Here is a 26,150-nt window from a genome sequence, read left to right as displayed (position 1 = left end):
TCCCACAGAAACCCTCTGCCTCATGATTGACCCCAGAGCTTCCCCATGTGACCCCCAGCCATGGTGGTGTGGCATGCCCCCTTTTCTTGGGATCTGTAACAAGTTGTCTTATCAATGACAGCCATCTTGCAATCTGTGGGCCTCTCTACACCTCAATAATAATAAAACCCGTCTTTTAAAACAGTGATGCATTCAGTTGTTTCAGGTGTGTCAGGGAGGCAGTAAGGTACAAAGTAAAGAGCCAAGGAATGGAAGTCCTGAGTTCAAGTCCTAACTCTACTTCCAACTTCATACAAGTCACTTAACTTCTCAGGGGCTCCCTTTCCTAGATATATGGTAGGAGTGGCACATGTGTAAGCTGCGTGTGAATTCAATGAGATAATGAACAGAAAGTGCTTTCTAAACTCTCAAGTTGAGGTGTCAGTGTAATTCCCTTTCCTGGTGTATTGTATAATCCTTAGCTCCAGGAACCACCTCATAAACCCCTCTTGGGCCCATCACCCCGTGGTTAGCACACAGTCAATGAAGAAAGTACCCTGAGTGGCAGTGCCTCAGATGTAAAGGGTGCAAATGTCTCACTCCCTCCTTCCCCCCTTTGTGTCCTCAGCCTTACCTCCCGGGTGGAGCTCTCCACAAATGGCCCCCCAAACATGGCAGCCATCCAGTCACAGCTGGAAATCAGCAGGGGCTTGTGGGCGCTGATGGTGCCATCATCCAGGATGAAGGTCACATCTGTCCAGAAGAAGCATCACAGGAGGACTGGTGAAAGAAGCTGGGAGAACAAGCCCCAAGGGGAGCCACGGAGCCTCCTCCTGAACCCAGAAGATTCGGGGCACGGAACAAACCCGCTCCCAGCTGGGGAAAACCAGGCTTCAAGAGCATGGCAGCCGCAGCTCCAGGACACCAGGAGCTGAGACCGACAGGCAATGCTAATAGCACCAATGCAGAACCCCCTTGCTTTCCAAGCTTGTTCCATACCTGAGAAGGTGCCTTTTGCCAAGCACTCCTTAACCCGGTTGGTCCGGCGGACGTGGAAGGCCTTGGTGATCTCCTGGTTCATGAAGGCCTCATTGTTGAGAATATTGGCCACCATCATGCGCAGATCGAAGACCTCGAGCAGCTCAGCAATGTGGGCAATGTGCATGAGGTCACGCTCGTTCTCGTCTAGCTCCCCCGTGTACAGGTACTTGAGGACAGCCCGGAAGGGCCCCGGCTGGATGGAATTGTCCATCTTCACCACCACCATCAGCCGGGATTTGTAGGTGAGAGGATCTTCTGCCAACTCTTCCTGGATGCTCACAAAAGCTCGGCTCCAGGAAGACAGCACACGACCCCTGCCCGGTAGGTACCCTGTTCCGTTGCCCCGTAAGATCCCGTCGCTGGTGGAAGCACGGAGGCCAGCAGGGCCGGAGCCCCCAGCCTCATCCACGCTCTCACACACGTCAAAGCTGGCTGCTCGGAGCAGGAAGTCTCGCCCGTGGTGGTGGTGGTGATGGTGGTGGTGTTGATCAGAGTGGCCCTGGTGGTCCTCTGGGTGGGTGCCCCCTGGCTCCGAGGGGCCCCCCAGCTCCCCCTCACTCAGGTCCATGAGGAACAGGTCATAGAACTTGGAGGAAGAGGTGGAGAGGTAGATCTTGTGGGCAAAGATGCGCACCCGCTCCTGCAGCACCAGGATGACGTCCGCGCAGAGCGGGTCCTCCAGGAGGTGGGCGGGGCACTCCTCGCTGCTGGAGGGAGGGTCGGGCACCACGATGATGGGGGGCGGTGGCTTGGGGGGTAGGAAGGGTGCCTGCAGCAGAGGCCGCTGCACATTGCGGAGGTGGGACTTCCAGAACTGCAGGTGGCGGCGGGAGATGAGTGCAGCTCGGATGGCGTTGTCAAAGACGTCCTTGATGCCGAACTGGGCCACCACGCTGGTCTCATAGTAGGGGATGCCCAGCTCCTTGGCCACCTCCCGACCCTTCTCTGGGGGCAGGATTTCATTAGGTTTGATGGGCCTGGTAGGTTCAAGAAGGAAACCAAGCTTGTGTTGGTGGTGGAGGGAGGCTGCCTGTTCTTCCACAGGCTGGAGGGACTCTGCTCAGGATCTGGGTGCCAATCCCCACCCACTCCTGCCCTGCTCTGTCTGGCCAAATCCCATCAAGGCTCCTTCAAGGTCCACCCCAAGCCCTTTTTCTTCCAGAAAGCTTTCCCTACTATGCCAGGCCCCAGTGACCTCCCCAGTACAAAGCCGTGACAGCACTGCCTCTCTGGCAATTAGCAGGCAATGCTTTACATGGGTATTTAACATGCTCACATATTTAGTTTATCCCTCAGCAAAATTATAGGACTTTTTCATGCAAATATCACCTCTTCCTCTCTATTTTTCTTCATGATGCTTTACATAGCACTGCCCACACCAGAGGTGTGCAACAGGTATATGAATGAATGAATAAATGAGCATGCTTGTTGACTCCCAATGCAAGCTTGCTCCAAATGGAGGGAGAGATATGAGGCTCAGTGGAATTCCCCCAGGGCTGAGCAGGGAGCCATGGTGAGGCACCCATCCATGTCTGTCTCCTTGGTACCAGCACCTCCTACCTAGCCAAGGGTCGCCTAGCCCTGTTGACAGCCTCCAGGTCAGCGTAGCGCAGGTCCAACTGGCAGCCCACCAAGATGACAGGTGCTCGGGGGCAGAAGTGCTTGATTTCTGGGTACCACATGGTCTTGACATGGTGGAGGGAATTGGGGTTGGCAATGGAGAAGCACAGAACCACCACATCAGATCTGCGGGTGGGAGAGTAAGGTTACGGGCAGAGAAACAAGCGGTAGCTTACCTGGTCCTGGAACATCTGCCCCACCCCAGCCCTGTACAGTCCCACACCTGGCTTAGGTATCTGCTCACGTGCTCTTGACACAAAACATATAATCACAATACCTCCAATTTATGTGGCACTTTAGAGCTCAAGACTTGTTTTGGCCTCACAGCTATTTTGTGACTTAGAAATGGCCGTTTTCACCACTTCACAGCTGAGAAACATCATCTCAGAGCTACTAGGCACAGAGCTGGAACTCAATCCAGGCTTCCTGATCCCGGGCCCAGGCTCCCTTCACTGCCCCAGGCTGCCCCAGCCCCCATGAGGCTCTGCCAGAGCTGTTTTCTCCACTTCTTCTTGCCAGCTGAAATTTCACAGAGGTGCTTGGTTCCTGGGAAAAGCAGGGAAAAACCCACCCTGCTGGTTCTCTGCAGGCGGCCAGAGGCCTTCCCTACCTCCCATAAGCAAAGCGACGGTCTTTGTGGTGGTCTCCAAAGGTGTCCCAGAGGCGCAGAGAGACGCTGACATCATCTACCACGTCTCGGGAGCGTTCCAGCACCTGGAGACGGGGAGGAAGAGTGGGACTCGAAGGCAGCAGTTTTGGGGACCTCTGCGTGCCACCTCAGGATAAGCGCCGGCTGACACCTGGGGGCCCCAGACATCACTGGGCATGGAGGGACAAGGCTGGCATCGCCCCCTGTGCACCCTGCACAACTTTCATCCACGTAAAATCTCTGTAGAATATATAACAAGGGTGGCCTCCAAGCCGACCAGGAGTGGAAGAGACCCTAAGCAGGTGGAAGAGACACTAAGAGGGTAGCAGAGACCCTAAGGGGGTGGAAGAGACCCTAAGGGACTGCTATGGGTGTGGAAGGGGCCTCTTTGGGAGCTGACCCTTGTTCCTGGCTTTCCTTGCAAACTGCATGTTTGTGAGCCTCTGGTCTTTTGCTATCAGCTGCCAGCTTCTTTGCTCCTCTCAGCTTGTATCTCTTCCAAGCCCCAGCCCCCCAGTGCTCCCCATTACTTAGGGCTGTGACTACATACAATGCGGTACCCCAGACAAAGATGGAGTCCCAGGCACCAGCTCAGTCCCTGAAAACACAACCAGCCAGAGACACTTCCCTGGGGCAGGCTTGGCTTAAACCTCTCTCCAGGGGCTCCTTCCTCTTCAGCTGCCCCCACCCCATCCTGTCTCACCCCTAGAGGGCTCCCGTGAGCTCTGGAGACACCAAGCTATGCCTCAGGAAGCCCCCAAGCCCAGACTCATGGCGTGGACCCCCAGCCAGGTAGCCCTGCAGCCTTACCTCCTGGCACACACGATATTGGTCGATGGCCCATACTGTGGGCACATGCGTGGCCAGCAGCTGGTACTGGGTGAGGGTGGCATTGCAAGCGCGGGCACAGATGAGCCTGGTCTTACCCACGGCGTTGTCCCCCACCACAACGCACTTGATGGTCTCTACGTTTGGCCTTTCATAATCCATGTCAGAATCCATTAAACGGGACCTGAGGGAGAGGAGGGAGGCGGTCAGGACGGCATGGCATGCCAGCTCGCCGTGGGCCAGGGCCAGCACCCGCAGCTCTCCTCAGCCAGGCTGCCCCCTCTGCAAGCCCTGGAGCTGACAGGAGGAAGAAGGAGTGGGCAACGTTCTGGGCAAGAGCTCTGCGAGGGTCCAAGAGGCCAGGAGCCCATTCAGGCTGAGAGGAGCAGTGTCACCAGATGGGCCACCTGTCCCCTTCCTGCTCCCACGATCCTCCAGCTGTGCGTCTGGATGAAGGAGACCTGCGCGAGATCACCAGTGGAGCTTGCCGAGGCTCTGCCCTGTCCCCTCTCCAGAGAGGGCAGCTCACTCCTCATCTGCTCTCCTCCTCCTTCCCTGGCAGAGCAGTGGCAGCAGAACAACAAACAGCTGAGAGAAGCAGAGTCGGCCAGGTCCCCACCCCTTCCCAGCATGCCTGAGGGCAGGGCACTTTAAAATTTAATGGACTTGTCAGAACTGGGCAGCAGCTCTCCTGGCCTCCACTCTTTTCCTTGCCCTCTCTGGTGGTGGTGGATTTCCAAGCCCTAGCCTGCCTAAGTGCATGCTTCAACCCCAGACCCCAGTCCCCTTTATGGAGATGCAAGAGTTTTTCCTCCCAGCCTCTCTAGGATGGGGAGGTTCCTGGATGCACCTGACCAGCCCAGGGGCCTCCCTTTCTCTACTCTGGGTCTGTCCTGTTGCCCATGTGTCATGCTCAGCTACAGGTCCAGCTTTCAGATGCGGGTGAGGGGAACCACAGGCCTATGATGATACAGTCAGTGGCCAATGGGCCTCTACTTCCCCTACGGGGGGCTGTCCTCCCAGCACCCTGCCCCCAGCGTCAGAGAGTGAGATCCACCTCCACCCTCTTCTGCCCTTCCCATTCCTAGGGAGGATGATCCTCAGGCTGAAGATCCCAGGCAGCTGGCACTCCTAGGTGATGTTCACTAAACTGGCTACATGGGTGATGGGGTTGCCAGAAAGCAAAAGATCAGAAACTTGAGCCTGAATTTCTGGGAAAATGCTTGCCTCAGTTGCCTTCGATGTTGAGCAGAGAGGAAGTGGCTTGTCCACCCCCAGAGAGGGATGGCTTGAATGAACAAACAGAAGGCTGTTGTCAGATGTCATGTTCGTGTTTAAAAATCTGTCGCCAGGAGGCCCTGGCCTCGGCATCCACCCTCCTGGGATTAGGGAGCAGGGGCAGGGCCGGCGTGATTAGGACGCTTGGTTTCGCCAGCGTCATCTGCCTGCCCCGCTCACATTCCTGTGTGTATGAAAGTCGTCTGGGGGGGGCTTTAGCAGCCCAGAGTCATCCCTCCTAGGCTAAGGAAGGCTGAGCTCTGAGTGCTGGAGGCTGCCCAGGCACCCTGGCTGCTGAGCCATCCAGCCCAGAGCCAGGCCACCAGCAACAACAGGGAGGCTCCATTCCTGCTGGGCTGTAACTGGATGCCAGCATGCAGGGATGCAGACCGAAATATCCAAGTAACGATAGCAACTGGGATTCGCGCGAGTGGATGCATCTCAGCAACCTAAGCAAAAAGTGCAGCAAGGACTTCTCAATGAGACAACCTCCTCCTCCTTTTTGGAATGTTACAGGATCTGGACCCTTCAACGAGGTCTCCATGCAGTGCCCTCATGGTCTCCAAGGCAACTGTACCATCCCTTCTCTCTCCTAACCCTCCCTCAGCAGACAACCATTTTTTGTTTTTGTTTTTTTTTTGAGACGGAGTTTTGCTCTTGACACCCAGGCTGGAGTGCAGTGGCATGGTCTCGGCTCACTGCAGCCTCTGCCTCCTGGGTTCAAGTGATTCTCCTGCCTCAGCCTCCCAGGTAGCTGGGATTACAGGTGTGTGCCACTATGCTGGCTAATTTTGTATTTTTAGTAGATACGGGGTTTCGCCATGTTGGTCAGGCTGGTCTTAAACTCCTGACCTCAAGTGATGTGCCCGCCTTGGCCTCCCAAAGTGCTGGGATTACAGGCGTGAGCCACCACACCTGGCCCAGAGAACTGTTAAGAACTGTTATTCTAACCACAGGCTTCCTCCTCCCAATTCTCTCTCCTGAACTGAGGACCGGGAACCCCACTTTGACAGTTCCTGATCTCAAGTTGAGGAATGTGCTGGCGCCAGGAGGCAGCATCTGGGCTGTGGTTTCTGTTTTGTCGAGTGAATACCAAAACAGATATAATCCCAAATACAAAATATGTGCAGCTGGAGGATAAAGATTAAAACCCAAGAGCCAAAAGAACTTCTTTCTCAAGTTCCGATTCTCCCAGCATGTAGGTCTGTAGACAGAAGCGGGGGAATGAGGAGGCCTAATGGAGGGATGCCAGTTCTCAAATTCAGGAGCACCTTGACGGTGAGAATAACGCCAGGACACCAGCAGAGCAGTGCTGGGCCAAGTTCAGCTACTTTGTGATGAAAACACTGCTGCCCATCTGTGCTATGTCACCTCTAGAGTTAAGCAGTGGTCAGCCAATCAACAAGTGGAAATTGACAAATACTGTGCCATGAGTTTAGACACCAGACCTGCTGGGTTGCGCAACCCCTTCCATCCATTCCCCAGCCCCTTCAGCAGTCCCCTTGGCCTTCAGCTGCCTCTCTGTTTGTATCATCTCACCCTTTCTACCCTGTCCCAACTGCCTGACTGGCAAACTTCACTGTCCTATCTAGGAAGAGGCAAGTCACTTATATTTTCTGGGCATCAGTCTCCCCCCTCTGGGAAATGGGTATGAAGACATTGGAAGAGTCTCCTGAACCGTGGTTAATTTGTGCCAAGAGAGGCTGGGCTGAAAGGAGGTATTTGTCTTCTTATGTAATGTGGTATTATATAATGCTAGATTGCATATCTATATGTGTAATTATATCTCTCTTTAAGATACAGACTGGCCCAATTCAAGTGGCAGAACTCTTAGTCTAATCAGGCCTGTCTTAAAGGAGGATCCTGTCCTGGAGAGAGCGTGCCAAGAGTAATATAATTTTTGCCCTAGGATGTTGCTGATGTTGTATCATTGCTGATGTATGGTGATACAGCCCACTCATTGCTGATATATGGTGATACAGCCCACTCAGTGAGCTTCTCAGCTTCCCCTCTCCCTCGGGCTCTCTCTTCTTCCCTGACTCCAGACTCTCCCTCACAATTGCCTCATCCCCACTCAATCAACCTCCATAAACTATGACCTCCTCACCACCCAGCCCTGGGCATCACAACCCCCAACTCACTCCTCTTCCATGACAATCGCAAAGTCACTGGCATGTGTTCCTTCCATCCCTGTCCCATGATCCCTGTGCCCCTCTCCAAAAACAGCCTCCTGCCCACCGCTCTCCCAGCTCTTTGTACTTGGTGCAAGCCAAAACCCAAGGTGTGCTGAAATTAGCTACAAACCTCGTGCTCTCCCAGTCCCACCCCCACACCCCTACACACACTCTTCGCAGAGCTCAGAAAGGGCCCCTTTCCCTCCCACAGCTGATAGGAGGCTTGTTCATCTGTGGCTGCCCTAGTCTGGTTGTCAAGGAAACAACAGAATCTCCCTGGGAGCCTGGCTTGTCTCCTAGCAACCAGTATCCCACATCATCTTACAAAATGGGAAAGGGAGGAAAATCCTGAAAATGATGGTAAAATCAAGGGAGATGGATTGAATGGAGAATTGGAAGGAGAAGAACAAAGAGAGAGTGGACTCCGAATTCGGGGAGGCTCCCACGGGGGTCGCTGGCATTGCAAGAAGCCCCGTGCAGATCCAACAGAAAGCAAGGCCCAAAGGGACCCTGAATGGTCAGATTAAAGAAATGCAAGCCTAAACACAGATAAGCCCCCTCAAACCTAAAATGTGGACACATCACCAAACACCGCCAAGGATCTCCCCAGTAGTTTCACAGAACTCAGTTACACAGACTGCAATGGAGTTGAGTTCAAAGAACCAGCTCCAGAACCGCCAGCAAAACACCCCAATTCCACTGTTGTTTTGTGTTTGTTTTCTTAACAGAATCACTCCCACCACTCTGGACCGTTTTTCCTTTTTTCTGACACGCTACTCTGCACACACACAAAATAGAAATTTAAAAATTTTTAAACATCGAGAAGGGGGAGGGGCACGACACGCCGAGGCAATCAAGTCATCTTCCTTTCCCTAGAAACACCGGAAAGGATTAGTCTCCAGCCCCGCTGTACCCAGCAGCCGAAGCCAGAGCCCAGGGACTAGCGGGGCCCGGGGAACGTAGCGAGGGGCGCAGCAGGGCAGGGAGGGCGGCGCGGCGCGTCTGCAAGGGCTGCTGGCCACCCCGCCATAACCGCAAGCAGCCATCTACTTACACCACTACATGTGACGGGGTGGCTTCTAGCGTGAGGAACACATCTTTTCCTGCTGAGCACGCTCATTTTAGTGAAATGTCAGGGGTCCCTCCGCGCCTGCAAGTTGGGACGACGCCGGCGCCGCCGCCGCGCTGCTGCTGGGCTCCAGCCTCCCGGCCAGCTCGCGGCCACTCAGAAACTCCGGCAGGGCAGCCCAGGCCGGACGTGGGCCCAGGAGCGGACGCGCGCGCTGCACTGCAGCCGCTGCCCCTTCCGGATCAGCATCGCCCCGCGCCCCAGGCGCCCAATGTCACGGCGGCGCGCGGAGCCGGGCTGCGGAGGCTGCGGGTGGCGCGCAGGGGCGCCGGGAGAGGGGCGAGGCCGCCGCCGCTACGCGCCCGGGCCCGCGGCGAAGGCGCTGCCGCGAAGACGCCTGGCGCTGCAGTCCCAGGTACCGCTCGCGACCTCCTTTTTTCATTCACAAAAAAAGGATAGGGAAAAAAAAAGAAAAGAAAAAAACGGGAGGGTAAAAAAAGGAGGAGAAAAAAATCGCACCCAAGACGACAGCCGTGACGGGCCCCGCCCACTGCCGCGCGCAGTTGGTGGAAAGCGTTCGGGGGGCGGGGAGGGGGCGGACGGGGGAAGAAGGGGATTGGACGCCCCGCAGACCCCGCCTCGCAGCACCGCTCCCGCCCACCGCCCGCGCTCTTCCGCCCCTCCCGCAGCGACGCCGCGGGGAGGGTCTCGGCTCGCGGGTCTGGGTGGCGCCGGTCCCTCCACCTGGCGAGGCGCAAAGGCTCTCCGGACGCCCACGGGGTTTTCCCCTTTCCTTCGGGAGGCGGGGGAGAACCTCTGAGAGGCATCCTAGTGCACCCTGGAAGGGATGCTAGTTGGAGGAGAACGTGTGGTTGTAAGCCCGGGCCCCCACCGTTTGCCCACGGGGAGGCGACGGCAGGGGCAGTCGGGGGGGCGGGGGGCGGGAGGTGGGTAGGGACGAATAACCGGCGTTTCCATACAAGCCGTCTGCTGCCTTGGGAATTTTCGTGGCACTTGAGAGCCTTCCTCCCTCCATGGCCCTTAATGAGTTGTGGGGTGGGTACCTGTACCACGTTACCTGTCTCCCACCTAGGCATTCTTCAGCGGGTCCCCACCTCCATCCCACCCCCCTCCTGTTGCCTCCTGGAGTTCAGTAATAGCTGCTAATCTCTGAAAGAAACACCATGAAGTGAGTAGCCTCGAAAATCGTCCCTAAGCCTTCTTTGGGTTCTCTGCCTCAATTTACCCCTCTGTAAAATAGAGAGATTCTAAGGTATAACATCTATAACCTGAGGGGTCCCTAGAAGACACTTTCCATATTCAAAGCTGGTTTTATCAGGATAATCTTTTTTTTTTTTGAGTCTCCCTCTGTTGCCCAGGCTGGAGTGCAGTGGTGCTATCTTGGTTCACTGCAACCTCCGCCTCTTGGGTTCAAGCAGTTCTGCCTCAGCCTCCCGAGTAGCTGGGACTACAAGTGCACGCCACTATCCCCAGCTAATTTATGTATTTTTAGTAGAGACGGGGTTTCACCACCTTGGCCAGGCTGGTCTCGAGCTCCTGACCTCGGGTGATCTGCCTGCCTTGGCCTCCCAAAGTACTGGGATTACAGGCGTGAGCCACCATGCCCAGCCAGGATGATCTTGACTGCTAGTGTTAAGTAGTCAGCTCAGTTTGGTTTGATTCATCTTCTCAGTTACCTCTGGACAATTTTTAAAGCCCAGACCAGCATGCCACCCACCTGAACCGCCTCCACCACTCCTCCATCTTGTGCTCTGAAAATGCAAATCCACTCTAATATTAGTTTATGCAAAATATGATTAGGAAGAGAAATTTACTGCCAAAAGAAAGCCGGGTTAAAAATGAATTTTGTGTTGTCTGAAGCATGCTTCTCATCTGTGAATGCATGTACTTGGAAGCTGTCCCTCAAGGTGTTTGTGATCAACGTGCCTACCTACCTGGTCAATGTACAGGAAGTGCTCGGTTGTTGGAGGATGCTTCTCCCAACCCTTTCTCAATCTACTCAGAGCTAGCCAAGAGGTTAACAATGACTGACAGTGCTACTTACTTCTCATTTCTGGTTAGAAATCACCCTCCATAAACCAGAAAGTACTTATATGAATACATATTTAGGAGAGAAACTAAACCATGCTCACACATGTTCTTCCTCCACATTTTTGGCATTGAAGAGCCTTACCCCATCTTCTGTGTGCCAAAGAGCCCCTGCGCCAGAGAAAATCATAACATGAGCTCTCCGCATGATTCCCACGGCAGGCCAGGGTCTCTCCCACGGACACCCTCTTCCCTCCACCCACCTCCAGAGACCAGCTGAGTGCCAGATGCCAGTTGACATCACCTTTCACCTGTCCTGGCAGGACCATAGCCCCTGTGGAGCAAGGAGTAGGAAGACAGAACTCCCATCCACCCAAAGTCATGAAGCAGGAGAGGGTGGCTGCTCGGCCTGTAAGCTAGAGCCAATGCCCTTTCTGCCTTGGGAGAAAAAGCCAGCTCAGCCTGGAAACCTCAACCAGGCTGGACTGTGTGAATTCCAAGGTGTAGTGTTGATTGCGGGGGAAGGGTCTTGGACAAACGTGGGTGTCAAATGAAATTGCACCCCCACAGCCCCCGCCCCGCTCACACTCAGTGAACTGTTTCAGGCAGAGGCAGGAGCTTTGCTGGGGAGGTTCCCTCAATTCCCAGCCCTGCTTTTTGCATGCAGTTCCCTCTTTCAGCCTTTCTCCAAATCAAAGTCCTTCCCCATCATTTCACCTCTAGGGCTGTCATGGTTGGCGCCCCAATCAGTTCCCTCTTATCATCAGAGTTCCTCCAAGTCCCCACCTTCTCCAACCAGTGCCCCCCAGCCCATGCTCTGCAGCCCCTTGTCACTGTCAAGCCGCCCCATCCATGTCCCACCCTAGGCCGTCTGGGGACCTCTGCAGACCTCTTCCTCAGGCCAGCCTGCGAGGAGCTTCAGCGGTTCACTACTCACAGCTCAGATGGCAGCATTCCCCATGCTGTATGAGGGGCAGACCACTAGCAAGCTGCAGCCGTCGGCCTGTGCCCCAGTTGTGGCTAAAACCAGGCCTTCTTCCCAGCCAGCCCTGGCCAGGACTGCCCCGGGCCCCCCACTCCTGCTATTCAAGACAGCCTCCAGCCCCTGGTACCCCAGCTGAGGATCTGCCACGTCCCTTCATCTTTGCCCATCTCTCCAATGCCAGATCCTGGAAAACAGGGCCACTCCCAGAGGCCAGGCTTCCCCACCAGCAAGCAAGGTGCTGTTGGGCCTTCTCATGCCCATCCCTGTCCCCAGCTGTTAGCACCCGGCAGGCAGCAGCTTCTCACAGCACAGGAAGCCTCCCACTCCCCTCACTGCGCCCTCCCACCCCAGGCCCTGAGGAGTCCATTTTCCTCTATTCAGGTGACTTCTCAAGGCAGGCCTGGGTGGGAGACAAAAGCTCCTGGCCTCTTTCTTTCTCTGCCTCCTCCATTCTGTTACATACACAGACACACAGACACACAGACACACACACACACACACACACACACACACACACACCAGCCCTCTCTGCCCATTTGCTGCAGCTTGGAAACACTGGTGTGATTCCGAGGAGCAGTTCAGCCTGAGCACTGACTCCCCCCATTGCTGGCTTCCCAAGCCTGCTTGGTGGGTCTGGCAATGTCCTGCCATGTGCCTGGCCGCGTGGCTGTAGCCCAAGGGCTTCCTGGCAGCATGGAGGCAGGTTCCATTCTACAATCTCCTGCCCCTGCCCAACCCCAGCATCTCTTCCCTCACCAAATGCCTCTTGTGACCTACCTCCCCAGTGACATAAACCCCTGGAACCTGTCCCCAGAAGGCACCCCCTCTATGCCTCCCCACACCACCCTCCTCCAGGCCGTCACACGGCTGCTGTTTTCCTGAAGCCGGGCAGATGCCTGCCTGTGAACAGGAGGCTTATCTGGGGAAAGAGAAACCTCCATCCTGGCTCTTAGCAAAGCGCAGCAAGCTCCCCGGCCAGTCCCACCAGCGTTGCTCTCCCTGTGGCTGTGGCCCCTCCCCAGTGCCAGCCCAACGCAGACCCCCTGGCTCAGTCCATCCTCCAACCTGCACCTTCCCTTTGCTTCACAGGCAGCTTTACCATTCAACACTTTGCAGGCTACTAACCGTGCTTTCATGGCACCCCTCTCCTGGAACACTACAGCCTCTGCGGAGCCCACCCCATGGGCCTTGTGACATGAGCTCCGCCCCCCACCCCCTGCCATGTGCAGGCTGGGGCACGTGGTGTTCCTACCCTGCAGCTGGGGCAAAGTTCAGAACCAGCCATGAGCAAAAGCAGAGGCATTTCAAGATGCAGAGCCCCAGCAGGGTGAAGGAGCTGAATCTGGAAAGCGTAGAGTCTCTCAGCCTCCCTGTCCAGGCCTTAAGGGACACCATCAGGTCCCCACAAGGATACAGGAAGCTTCTGGGACTTTGCACAAGCAGTTCTTCAGCCTGAACACTCTTTCTATTTCTACTCCTTTCACCAGATAAATGTGTACTCATCTTTCAAGTCTCAGCCTAGATATCGCTTCCTCCAGCAAGCCTTCCATGAATACTTTCTTACACTTGACAAAGTGTAACTTTCCTGTTCTTCCCCTGTGCTCCCCTAATAATACCAATCACACCAATCTATCATTGGGTTCTTCTCTGTCCTTGATTGTACTGAGAACTCCCTGCGACCGGCAAGGGAGCTTTCCTAAGAGTCAGGATGCAGATTTCTCTTTCCTCAGACAAGGTTCCTGCTCACAGGCCAGGAAGCAACACTATAATGCTTATTCAGGCCAGGTGTGGTGGCTTATGCCTGTAATCTCAACACTTTGGGAGGCCGAGCTGGGAGAATAGCTTGAGGTTAGGAGTTGGAGACCAGCCTGGGCAATATAATAAGACCCTGTCTCTATTAAAAAAATTTTTTTTAAATTTTTAGAAAAGATAATGCTTATTCAAAAAGGTATTTTGAACCTGGCGTGGTGGCTCATGCCTGTAATCCCAGCACTTTGGGAGGCCAAGGCAGGTGGATCACCTGAGGTCAGGAGTTTGAGACCAGCCTGGCCAACAAGGTGAGTCCCCTTCTCTACTAAAAATACAAAAATTAGCTGGGCGTGGTGGCATGTGCCTGTAATCCCAGCTACTCGGGAGGCTGAGGCGGGAGACTCGCTTAAACCTGGGAGGCAGAGGTTGCAGTGAGCCGAGATCACGCCATTGCACTCCAGCACTCCAGTGCAGTGGGTGAAGAGTGAGACTCTGTCTCAAAAAGAAAGGTATTTTTTTTTTTTATGTTGGTCTAGTGCTTGCGGTCTAGTGCTTCAACAAACAATTTGGGAGTTGCTTAATAAATGCTCGATGGATGAATCAATGTTTGGGAAGGGAGAGCACAGTACACAGTAGCTACTCACATGCTGTCTGAAGAGGTCTTCTGGGGGCCATCGGGGCCTTTTCTCCAGGCTTGCATCTCTCTGTGTTCCCTCCAGGCTCCTGGTTGTGAGGAACAGGAGTGGATGGGGCGGGGCAGGGGAGACAGAGGGGAGAAAGGGAATGAGCACATCGCGAATTACTCCAAGGTCGCTCAGCCCAGATAGAGGGCCCTACTCAGGACAAGAGAGCGGCCCCTGATGTCCGGGCCCAGCGCGGGGTGAGACCCCAGCCTGGGGGCCAAGACCAAGGCCACCCAGGGAGTCAAGGGACTAGATGAGAGGCCGAAACTGGGGTCCTGGTGCATCGTGTGCCTCAGGCATTTGTGGATACTGAGCTGGTTTGGCGATTTGGAAAATAGCGGTCAGTCATGCATCGGAGGCCTGGATTCTGCCTGCACAAAGCTGCTTGACACTGAACAATATCCTCCCCTCTCTGGGCCTCACTTTCTCATGGACAAGGGCCAGGTCGGGTGACCTCCAAGACTCATTCTGGCCCTGATATCCTCTGTGCATGCCCAGCATGGAAGGTCTATATTTTCTTGGTCATTGTTTTCATTGAAACATCTCCTGACCCAAATTGAGACTCAGAAAAAGACCAGCTGATGGCCAGCATGGCTGAGAATGGAAGGAGGAGGTATTTTTTGGAAAGAGAGTGAGGATTAAACACATGGTAAGAGACAGAAAGAGAATCTAATTCTGCAACGTCCCCACCTTCAGTTTCTTTAAATGGTCAGTCACAGTCTTGGGACTAGTTTAGCCAAAGAAAAGTCTAGAATTTCAGGAGAGATTGGAAGTGATCAGGGAAGAGGTTAGAGATGCCAGGCAGACAGCTCTGGAGGTTATTGGCACTGTGTGGTTCAGGGAGGATGGAAGGGCACTTCTGTGACAACCCTTCAGGGGCAGGGAAGCCAGAGAAGCCAAGAGAAGAGGAAGCTCCCAGGAGTGAAAAGAAACCAACGCAGAGGAGCAACCAATGAACTCGGTGCCAACCTTGGAAGTGGCTGTGTGACTTTGGGCAAGAACCTTAATCTCTCTGGTCTCCCATTGGGGAGATCACATTATCCCTTACCTGAAGACAGGGGTGGCTACATGGCCTTCTTCCTGTCCCTTCCAGCACTGAGACCCTTCTAACTCCTTCTCCACTTGTGCCTGCTCCCCCTCACAGACCTAAGCCCCATGCCCTGGGTAAAGGGGGAGCCACCTCCCATTTGTGCCTCTGCCATCTGGGCCGTGTGTGGAGGGCAGACAGCACGGAGAGTAAGGGCCTCATCCCCCAAGGTCAAAAAATCCCATGTAGAACCGGATGCAGTGGTGCACACCTGTAGTCCCAGCTACTCTGGAGGCTGAGGCGGGAGGATCTCTTGAGCCCAGGAGTTCGAGGCTGCAGTGCACTATGATCGTACCACCGTACTGCAGCTTGGGTGACAGAGGAAGAACACATTCTCCCCTCAAAAAAAAGAAAGAAAAAAAGAAAAATCCCATAAATCCCATGCGCACCTTGGCTCTAGTGCCCTGTGGGTCTCCCAGAAAAATGAAGCCCAGAACAGGGAGCACCAGTCAGAGTTCTGACAGTGGGGTCCTCCCGGCTGGCCAGCCTCTTGCAGCCATTCTACAGCCACATCGTGCAGCTGGCAGAGCTGCTCCAAGCGGGACCTGAAGAATCCACTTCCAGTCTGGTCTGGCCAGGCTACGCCTAGTCCCTGCTGGCAGAGGTGTGGGCATGCAGACCCCCGTGCCCATTCCCCCAATCCTCCCTACCCTGGCCCTGCCTCCCAGGAAGTCATAGCTGGCCAAGGCCTCCATGAAACATTTATTGCATCTCTGAAACATCTCCGACTTCAGTAAAGAAATTGGGGCATGGTTTGTGTCTTTCAAGAGCTCCAAGTACCACCCTTAATGACGTGAAACACTGCATGCAAAGGAAATGCATGATATATATCAATGATTGTTGATCCACTCTAAGTCCCCTGGGATGGTGATATCTCAGGACAGGGCCTGGAAGCCACCATCAAGCAGGTCTGCAGCAGAAAGAAGCTAGATCCTGTGATTTCCACCCTGTTTTCTAGGCAGAGAGGGTACAAGAGGGAGACAAAAATGGCAAATTACAGCCAGGGCTTCCAGGTCTAAGACTCCTTCTCCTTGACCAAGCTGCAGACCTCCTGAGAGAGGGCAGGTCCCATTCCTTAAGCCCTGCAGAGCTGGGAGTGAGAAGCTCTGAGGAGGCTGATCACCCCAAAATAAACTTGTTTTTTTTTTCACAACTTTTTCATGAGGCATTAGCATCTCTTGCAGCATGGAAAAAAAATAGCCTGAACTGTTAACAAATAAAGATTATAAAAAGCCCCAACTGTTCCCCATGGGTTTCCATGTGGCTGCAGTATTTAGAGGGGGCAGGGGAGGTGTGTGTCCAGGAGCCCCCCATCTCTTCTCCTCTGACCCACCTCTCTCCTTTGGTAGTTGGTTCTGCTCACAGGGATGACAGTTGATGTCAGGGATGAGAAAGTTATATGTTGACCTTCAGAAGTGGTCCACTGCGCGTGCATATTCTTGTTTACTGCTTCCAGATAAAGGAGTGCGTGGAACAGAATAGGCTGCTTAAAAACATGATCACATTGCAATGAGGCTGGTTTCAATTAGGCTGTCTGACTAGGGGTGCAGGATCTGTGTAGTAAACACTTGGAAGACTCAGTGTTCTTATCAAGGTCAGCTAATCCTGAACTTTGACCCTTCCCTTGGGCATTGCTGGATGTCAGTAACTAAGCATGAATTTAGGGTCGTAGCTGCTTTTGACCCAGGTTGGAGGATTGCCAGGGGCCACCTGGGAAGGGCTGTGGTTCTCACCTGTGCTCTGAGCTCCTCTTGCAGAGTTCCAGGCTGGACCCTGCCCAGCCATCCCCCTTACCCTCTGCCTTCTTGGTACACAGACCCCCAAATGACAATGCAAGTCAGAGAATGGTGTAAAAGCCGTGGAGTGGAGTCAGGAGCTGAGTTCCTGTCCCCATGGGGTCTTCAAGAAAACAGGTCATTGGCCTGGATGATACCTGAGGGGTCTCTGGCCCTGACTTTTTCTAGTTGAAAGAAGAGAATGCCCTCAACTGTCCAGGGCTCTGTGTTTTCCACCAGACTCATTCATCCATCAAAGACCCTCCAGCCCATCTTCACAGGCCCCTCTTTTCTCCTTCTTTCCTCCTTACTTCTCCTCCTCCCTTTGTTTATCTGTCCTATCCTTTCCCCACTTCCTGAGCAGAGATTTCTGTAAAAATAAATGCATGTGGCCCTGGCTTGTACGGCTCACAGATAAGCAGGCTGGGACGGCCAGGACCCCAGGGACCCTGGTGGGAAGTATACAAGCCTGGATGGGCCCTGGATGGACGAGGGCAGGGAAAGCCGGCCAGAAGTTTCCTGAGGTGGTGACAGTGATGAGAAGCCCACAGGGCAGCTGCATTGCTTTGGCCTTCTCCGGACCCACAGCCCTCTCTCAGGCTCCCATCAGCCCAAGTTAGCAGCTACCTCTGAGCTCACCCACGGGAATCCCACCCCCTCCCAGAGTGACAAATTTTAAGCTAAGAAGAGGGAAAGGACTTGGGTGGAGAAAACCAAGTGCCCAGTCTGACTTGTCACAGCCAAAGCACTGCGCTGCAGGACATGGCTATTCCCCTCTGACACAGCCTCTGACACCTCCACAAGGCATGAATTGAGGTGGGGGGAGGCAGGCAAGCAGGCCAGACCATAGGCAGCCGACGCAGGGACTGGAGAGGCAAGAAGCCGGTGCTGAGCTGGAAGCTTTCTGTGGAACAGGCTGGACCCCAGATGGCCTGGGATGCGGGGCCCTGGGCTGAGCGGCGGGGGCCACAGGCTGCTGCTGTACTGCCCATTGGACACACGGTTCAGGGTGCCTCAAAAGCCACTAAACACACGCCTCAACCTTCTGGTTGTCTGTGGCTCACCACATGCCTGGAAACATTCACTCTAGGTCACATGATCTTCCTCCCAACCCACCCTCTTCCTCCTCCTTCTGGGAGGTGCCAACAGAGAGCCCCCTGGGAGCCTGGGCTGCTGGTGGAAGCATGGCTGGAGGAGAGTCTCCCTAGAGTGGACTGACGCACTGCCACCTCTGCAAAGCCTCACAGTGGCCACCCCTTCGCAGATGCAGAACTGAGGCCCAGAGAGCCGGGGACTAGGAGGTATCAAGTCCAAGGTCCAGCCAAGATGTCCTGCCTGCAGGCTGCCTCCCAGCTGCAGGCCTGCAAGGTGGGGTGCTGGTGGTGTGGAGGGCGAAGGTGGCACGGGTGCACCAGCAGCCCTTCTGGGCCAAAATACACCTGACCTGCCTGTACAGCACCCCAAGTCCCCTTGCTTAACCTGGGTCCCCCTTTTCTCTGAAAAATATGAGACTTTTTTGGTCCTTCCTTCGTTTATCCTTTCTTTTTTCCATTTATCAAATGCATTTTAAGCTCTCGCTAGTGCCAGACCCTGTGCAAGAGATGGTGAGGATGATAAAATGATGATATGCTATCATGTCATCAAGGAGCTTAAGTCTAATAATACTAATACTAATAATAACTTACTGAATGTTTATTACATGCCCGGGATTGTGCTGCATGTACTACCTCATTTAAATTTCAAAACAATCCTATGAGATGGAGGAACTATTCTTATCCGCATTTGGCAGAGAAGGAAACTGGAGCTCCGAGAGGGGATGTGACTTGCCAGGGCTGCAAAGCAGGCAGGCAGGATGAAGGTTCTCATCAGGCGGCTGGCTCAGAGCCTCTTGGGGAGACAGACGCACAGCACAGCCCTGAGGCCTCTTGCCCTAGCATGTTATGCTTAATGTATGTCAAAATCACCCTCTTTATCTTACAGATGAGCAAACTGAGGCCTACGCAAAGTCACGGCTAGTTTGCAGTTGTGTCAGACCCCAGTGCTATGGTTCTGATGCCAGATTTTACCTCTGGCCTTCAGTTTCCTCTTGCTTGCCTGAACCTAGGCAGTTTCCTTAGATGATCCCCAAGTTCTGAAATTCTGATTGTATGATATTAGCCTAAGACATGTTAGGGAGACAGAACAGAGAGGCAGGAATGGCTCAGCTGAAACTAGACCTGGAGCCCTGCCACATCCACAAGCACCCTGGGGAACAATCCTTGCCCAGTAGGGAGTTAAGAATGTTGAAATGCGGCCGGATGCATGGCTCATGCCTGTAATCCCAACACTTGGGAGACCAAGGCTGGTGGATTGCTTGAGGTCAGGAACTCAAGACCAGCCTGGCCAACATGATGAAACCCTGTCTCTACTAAAAACACAAAAATTACCCAGGCGTGGTGGCATGCACCTGTAATCCCAGCTACTTGGGAGGCTGAGGCAGGAGAATTGCTTGAACCCAGGAGGCAGAGGTTGCAGTGAGCCAAGATAGTGCCACTGCACTCCCTGGGCGACACAGAGAGACTCAGTCTCAAAAAAAAGAAAGTGGAAATGTTTTCTTGCTTCAAGGCACGTGACTTTTAACTCAGTTGAAGGAAAGTATGCGTGTATTGATAGAGATGGCCATCAGAGGAACTGACAGGTCTTAGCAGTTGCAGATGAGTTTCCTCTAGAGGTCAGGGAAGAGGGAGAAGATACAAAGTTCTTTAACTTACAGCCTGAGGCAAAGGTGAACTTAACAGGGCCAGCAAGATCCTTACATGGTGAGGTAAGAGGGCCCAAATCAGCCGAGCTGCCACTTCTGCAGAGCCCGTGCCCTTCTCCACCTGTGTCGGTGGAGGCTATCAGCCTCAGCCCCTTGTCTGAGTTATCACAGCCTCGCTAGCATCTGTCTCAGCCCCACCCCTTCCAAAAGCCAGGGTAACCCATTCAGCTACTCCTTTGCGAGGAAGTGACAGCAGCCTGGCTGGGTTGTGGGTGGGGGAGTGGTTGGGGGTCTCTGTTGCCCTGGAAGGAATTCCTACAGTAAGCCTGAGAGCTCCTGGCCAAGTGTGGCTACAGAAAGGAACAAAATTTGGGGGGCTGAGGGCAAGAGAGGGAGAGGATTAGGGATGCTGCTCAGTTTCTCTTGATAAACGGATCCTGCTCCCTGAAGGATGGGGAGCTCCCAGAGTTGGTTGGAGCCATGAATGGGCCACCCAGGACGTGGGACTGAGTAGTAAGAAAAGGGGGAAGGAGGTCAGGTGCGGTGGCTCACGCCTGTAATCCCAACACTTTGGGAGGCCGAGGTGGGCGGGCCACTTGAGGTCAGGAGTTCGAAACCAGTGTGGCCAATATGCTGAAACCCTGTCTCTATTAAAAAAACAAAAAAATTAGCCGGGCATGGTGGCAGGCCCCTGTAATCCCAGCTACATGGGAGGCTAAGGCAGGAGAATCACTTGAACTCGGGAGGCGGAGGTTGCAGTGGGCCAAGATTGCGCCATTGCACTCCAACCTGGGTGACAGAGTGAGACTCCATCTCAAAAAAAAAAAAAAAAAAAAAAAGGGGAAGGAGCAGCAGGACAACAGAGATGCTGGAGAGCAGCCTTCAGTTGGGGAGGGGCAGGAGATAGAGTGGGCATGAGGGCCTAGGCGGCCCTTTATCACAAGCTGTTCCTGTGTTCCCCTTGGCCAGTGGCCTCTCTGGATGGATAGGATTCAATGGGTTGTGGGGGGTGGGGTGCAGTGTCATCTATTTGATCTTGGGGTCCTTCCCTTCCGTCCTGGCCAGGGTCACAAGGAGAGAGTGGCATCCAGGCCTGCCGCTGGCACATGGCGACTGGTGACACTCCCCCTGGACACCCTCATGACGAGTGGAAGCCCTCCACCTTCTGCCCCAGATCTGGCTGCCACAGGTTGCTGCTGGGCCATAGTCCAGGGGCCACCACACCTTGATGGGGAAGATTCCTGATTGCTGATTGCCCCCACCCCTTGTGCTCCCTTCACACATCCGTCCTTTGGAAGAAATCTGATTCTGAGAACTGGAAATTGTGCAGTGCTGTGAGTGACCAGGTGAAGATAGGTTAGAGAAGCCAGGGCTTGGAGATCCCTCTCTTTTCCCTGGGCACAGAGCAAGGGCCCAAGGATTATAGACTTACCTGCCACCTCGCCTCTGGGGCTCTGCTGGCCTGTCACTATTCCCTGTCCTGAAGCAGTGTTCTGGACCAGGTCTGCAGGAAGAAACAACACAAGGGTTTTAAGGGCTGGGATCCAAAGTCCCTTTGGGATCCAAAGCTTATGGGAAGGCAGGTGAAGGACATGATTCCTGTGACCAGGGGGCCGGCCTCCTGGTCAGTTCCCTCCTCCTCCAGGGCTGTGCAAAGCCCAGGGATAAACCCCAGGCCAGAGGCTTTGTTCCCCGTCCAGGGCTGTGCAGAGCACAGAGATAAACCACCTAGACCGGAGGCCCTGTTCCCCATCTTTGGCCAGGTGAGCATTCCTGATGCCTGGCCCAGCCCCTGGCCCTCAGGGCACTATTTTGGTCCACATCCTGCTCTTATTGTCCTGGCCTGTTCTTCTCAGCCCCTGATGACTCACACTGCTTTGGAATTTCACTCACTGGCCTTTCTGACGCACATTTTGAGAGCCTGGCCTATAGCCAGGGAACAAGTTATGGCTTCAACCCCACCAGTAATTAATTCTGGCTACCTGAGCTAGAGGCCATGGAAGCTGAGGAGAGGGAAGGCCACGAAGAAGCAAGGTAGGGGTGGTTGCTGGTTGATGGGAGGAGGCTTTGCTCCTACTTCTGCTCACCTGCACACAGGTAGAAAACAAACAGCAGAAAAGCTATCGGCTCACAGTGGCCAGACATCCGGGGCTGGCCAGCCGGGAGACATGTGAAGCAGGAGTGATCTAGTGTAAAATCTAGACTGGCCATTATGCTTCTTGGAGTGGATTTCTGGACCTTAGTTTACCTTTTTGTGAGTCCTATAGGTTTGATAGCTCCTGATTTGGGATGCTAAGGACCTTTATACTGGGGTGATCGTGCCTCCATGTCACTCCAAATTACTTGAGCTCTGTTTTCTCTCCATTTTCTTTCTTTCTTTTTTTTTTTAAATTAATTTATTTTTTTATTGATCATTCTTGGGTGTTTCTCACAGAGGGGGATTTGGCAGGGTCACAGGACAATAGTGGAGGGAAGGTCAGCAGTGAACAAAGGTCTCTGGTTTTCCTAGGCAGAGGGCCCTGCGGCCTTCCGCAGTGTTTGTGTCCCTGGGTACTTGAGATTAGGGACTCTTAACGAGCATGCTGCCTTCAAGCATCTGTTTAACAAAGCACATCTTGCACCGCCCTTAATCCATTCAACCCTGAGTGGATACAGCACATGTTTCAGAGAGCACAGGGTTGGGGGTAAGGTCACAGATCAACAGGATCCCAAGGCAGAAGAATTTTTCTTAGTACAGAACAAAATGAAAAGTCTCCCATGTCTACCTCTTTCTACACAGACACGGCAACCATCCGATTTCTCAATCTTTTCCCCACCTTTCCCCCCTTTCTATTCCACAAAACCGCCATTGTCATCATGGCCCGTTCTCAATGAGCTGTTGGGTACACCTCCCAGACGGGGTGGTGGCCGGGCAGAGGGGCTCCTCACCTCCCAGTAGGGGCGGCCGGGCAGAGGCGCCCCTCACCTCCCGGACGGGGCGGCTGGCCGGGCGGGAGGCTGACCCCCCACCTCCCTCCCGGACGGGGCGGCTGGCCGGGCGGGGGGGCTCCTCACTTCCCAGTAGGGGCGGCCGGGCAGAGGCGCCCCTCATCTCCCGGACGGGGCGGCTGGCCAGGCGGGGGGCTAACCCCCCCACCTCTCTCCCGGACGGGGCGGCTGGCTGGGCGGGGGGCTGACCCCCCCACCTCCCTCCGGGACGGAGCGGCTGGCCGGGCAGAGGGGCTCCTCACTTCCCAGTAGGGGCGGCCAGGCAGAGGCGCCCCTCATCTCCCAGACAGGGCGGCTGGCCGGGCGGGGGGCTGATCCCCCCACCTCCCTCCGGGACGGGGCGGCTGGCCAGGCAGAGGGGCTCCTCACTTCCCAGTAGGGGCGGCCGGGCAGAGGCGCCCCTCATCTCCCAGACAGGGCGGCTGGCCGGGCGGGGGGCTGATCCCCCCACCTCCCTCCGGGACGGGGCGGCTGGCCAGGCAGAGGGGCTCCTCACTTCCCAGTAGGGGCGGCCGGGCAGAGGCGCCCCTCACCTCCCGGACGGGGCGGCTGGCCAGGCGGGGGGCTAACCCCCCCACCTCCCTCCTGGACGGGGCGGCTGGCTGGGCGGGGGGCTGACCCCCCCACCTCCCTCCCGGACGGAGCGGCTGGCCGGGCAGAGGGGCTCCTCACTTCCCAGTAGGGGCGGCCGGGCAGAGGCGCCCCTCACCTCCCGGACAGGGCGGCTGGCCGGGTGGGGGGCTGATCCCCCCACCTCCCTCCCGGACGGGGCGGCTGGCCGGGCGGGGGGCTGACCCCCCCCACCTCCCTCCCGGACGGGGCGGCTGGCCGGGCGGGGGGCTGACCCCCCCACCTCCCTCACGGACGAGGTGGCTGCCGGGCAGAGACGCTACTCACTTCCCAGACGGGGCGGCTGCCGGGCGGAGGGGCTCCTCACTTCTCAGACGGGGCAGTTGCCAGGCAGAGGGTCTCCTCACTTCTCAGACGGGGCGGCCGGGCAGAGACGCTCCTCACATCCCAGACGGGGTGGCAGGGCAGAGGTGCTCCCCACATCTCAGACGATGGGCGGCCGGGCAGAGATGCTCCTCACTTCCAGGATGTGATGGCGGCCAGGAAGAGGCGCTCCTCACTTCCCAGGTGGGATGGCGGCCGGGCAGAGACGCTCCCCACTTTCCAGACTGGGCAGCCAGGCAGAGGGGCTCCTCACATCCCAGATGATGGGCGGCCAGGCAGAGACGCTCCTCACTTCCCAGACGGGGTGGCGGCTGGGCAGAGGCTGTAATCTCGGCACTTTGGGAGGCCAAGGCAGGTGGCTGGGAGGTGGTTGTAGCGAGCCGAGATCACGCCACTGCACTCCAGCATGGGCGCCATTGAGCACCGAGTTAACAAGACTCTGTCTGCAATCCCGGCACCTCGGGAGGCCGAGGCCGGCAGATCACTCGCGGTTAGGAGCTGGAGACCAGCCCCGCCGACACAGCGAAACCCCGTCTCCACCAAAAAAATAAGAAAACCAGTCAGGCGTGGCGGCGCGCGCCTGCAATCGCAGGCACTTGGCAGGCTGAGGCAGGAGAATCAGGCAGGGAGGTTGCAGTGAGCTGAGATGGCAGCAGTACCGCCCAGCTTCAGCTCGGCATCAGAGGGAGACCGTGGAAAGAGAGGGAGAGGGAGACCGTGGGGAGAGGGAGAGGGAGAGGGAGAGGGAGCTACTTTTTTGTATTTTTAGTAGAGATGCGGTTTCACCATGTTGGTCAGGCTAATCTTGAACTCCTCTTCTCTCCATTTTCAATATATTTTGACGGGTTGACCCTGGATAGAATGCTGGAGAAGGGAAGAGAGAAAGAAAATTGCCATAACAATGCACTGGGGGCCAGGCATGGTGGCTCCTGCCTGTAATCCCAGCACTTTGGGAGGCTGAAGTGGGTGGATACTTTGAGTCCAGGAGTTCAAGACCAGCCTGGGCAACACGGCAAAACCCCGTCTCTGCAAAAAATTAGCCAGGCGTGGTATCCCATCACTGTAGTCCCAGTTATCCAGGAGGCTGAGGTGGGAGAATCATCTGAGCGCAGGAAGTTGAGGCTGCAGCTGCAGTGAGGCACTGCACACCTCGGCGAAAAGAGTGAGACCCTGTCTCCCAGCAAAAAAAAAAAAAAAAAAAAAAAAAAAAAAAAAAAAAGCAATGCACTGGGTTGGGAATTGAAGACCTGGATTCATTTCCAGCAACCCATTCCCTGGCAACCCCTTACCAAGTGCCTCATCAGTTAAATAAGAAAGAGAGAGAGAGAGAGAGAGAGAGAAGTCCACCGTCCTTGCAGTGTCCCCTCCCATGGGTCTCTGATGTTTGCTGCAGTCACTGGCAGAGGCCCCCTGGTTCTCCACTCCTCTGGAAGGCAACTACTTTTCCCATCTCTTACTTAACTGTCCTTGACCTGCTTCCCCCTTCCAGCTTCCCAGGCTTGAGGGGTCCCAGCCTTGCTCCTGCGCCTGCTAGCGCCTCTGTTGAGAAGGGCTTTGTGCCGCCTGCTGGGCTGACTCCTGTGGGTGCACTGGTGGGTAGGCCAGGGGAGAGCCTGAGTGGGTTCTAGAAACAATGCCCTTACGTGTAACTCCAGCCCGAAGAGTGACTCCAGGCAGAGGAACGGCTGGCCAGGTCAGGGGCATTGGAGTGCCTGTGAAAACACACCCTGAGGTCTGGTCAATCCTCTGCCTTCTCATCAGGCAGGTCTGGCTGGGAGTGTTCTATAGGGAATGCCGGAAAAGCATGCTTCCAGCCCTCCATCGCACCTTCTTCCCTGTTGGGAAAAGGGCTTGTGGGGTCCCTGCATAAACTGGCCATAAAAATATGGGACAATAAGTTGTGGAAAGCCACAAGAGGCCTCTGAGGAGGAAAGCCTCCTAATTGCCATCATGTTCCCATGCTCAGAGCGAGACCCGCTCTCTTATCTATAAACACTGTGTTCAAGGAGAAAGACACTCCTTTGAAGCATTGGAATGTGGACAGACGTGCCGCCTCCTAGTTAAGCACACTCCCACTAGCTCCTCTCCGATAAGTTAAAGATACGCTGTTTGAGCACAAAGGAGATTCATTTAAACTGCTATCGCTATAGATTACGCCTGTGACGCACTGCCTCCCTTTCACTGTTTCACCCTGAACATCTGCTTCTTAGATCGAAGTGATTGTACTCCATAAATAGTGTGGAACCAGAACTCTGGGCCTTTTGCAGCCTCCATTTTGCAACTGGCCCCCTGGCTCCCACCTTTATGAACTCTTAACCTGTCTCTTCTCATTCCTTTGTCACCACCAGACTTCGGGTACCCTATGGGTGGTGTTGAGACTGGTCCGCAACACTCCCTCTTAGCCACACCCATGGGAACCATGATCATTTGGGAAGATCAAAGGACTAAGGGGTGGGGGTAGGAAAATGAGTCTGGGCCTCTAATTCTATACCAATGACTATA

General features: G+C 55.0%; 2 protein-coding genes across 5 annotated transcripts in view; one reads left to right on the top strand and one right to left on the bottom strand.

Moving 5' to 3' along the window:
* RHOBTB2 (Rho related BTB domain containing 2) overlaps positions 1 to 24,507 on the bottom strand; it is a 35,985-nt gene extending 11,478 nt beyond the window's left edge. The window contains exons 1-9 of one of the 4 annotated variants that reach the window (XM_055348925.2): positions 23,592 to 24,507; positions 21,139 to 21,210; positions 16,525 to 16,637; positions 14,066 to 14,144; positions 4,100 to 4,301; positions 3,251 to 3,354; positions 2,581 to 2,766; positions 979 to 1,997; positions 614 to 732 (exon numbers count right to left, since the gene is read on the bottom strand). In XM_055348925.2, coding sequence (XP_055204900.2) covers positions 614 to 732; positions 979 to 1,997; positions 2,581 to 2,766; positions 3,251 to 3,354; positions 4,100 to 4,301; positions 14,066 to 14,121 — 1,686 coding nt within the window. In that variant the 5' untranslated portion in view covers positions 14,122 to 14,144; positions 16,525 to 16,637; positions 21,139 to 21,210; positions 23,592 to 24,507. Of the gene's footprint in view, positions 1 to 613; positions 733 to 978; positions 1,998 to 2,580; positions 2,767 to 3,250; positions 3,355 to 4,099; positions 4,302 to 8,623; positions 8,914 to 12,797; positions 12,841 to 14,065; positions 14,145 to 16,524; positions 16,638 to 21,138; positions 21,466 to 23,591 lie in introns of those variants that run through there. The other 3 variants (XM_055348924.2, XM_055348923.2, XM_063709133.1) reach the window with 3 other exon arrangements.
* Positions 8,906 to 26,150, top strand: part of PEBP4 (phosphatidylethanolamine binding protein 4) — a 288,342-nt gene continuing 271,097 nt past the window's right edge. The window contains exon 1 of the mRNA XM_055348929.1: positions 8,906 to 9,053. Coding sequence (XP_055204904.1) covers positions 8,910 to 9,053 — 144 coding nt within the window. The 5' untranslated portion in view covers positions 8,906 to 8,909. The remainder of the gene's footprint in view (positions 9,054 to 26,150) is intronic.

This window comes from Gorilla gorilla, chromosome 7, assembly GCF_029281585.2.
Source record: "Gorilla gorilla gorilla isolate KB3781 chromosome 7, NHGRI_mGorGor1-v2.1_pri, whole genome shotgun sequence".
NCBI lineage: Eukaryota > Metazoa > Chordata > Mammalia > Primates > Hominidae > Gorilla > Gorilla gorilla.
Note: the sequence above shows the minus strand (reverse complement) of the source record. Positions and strands in the feature narration are given on the sequence as shown.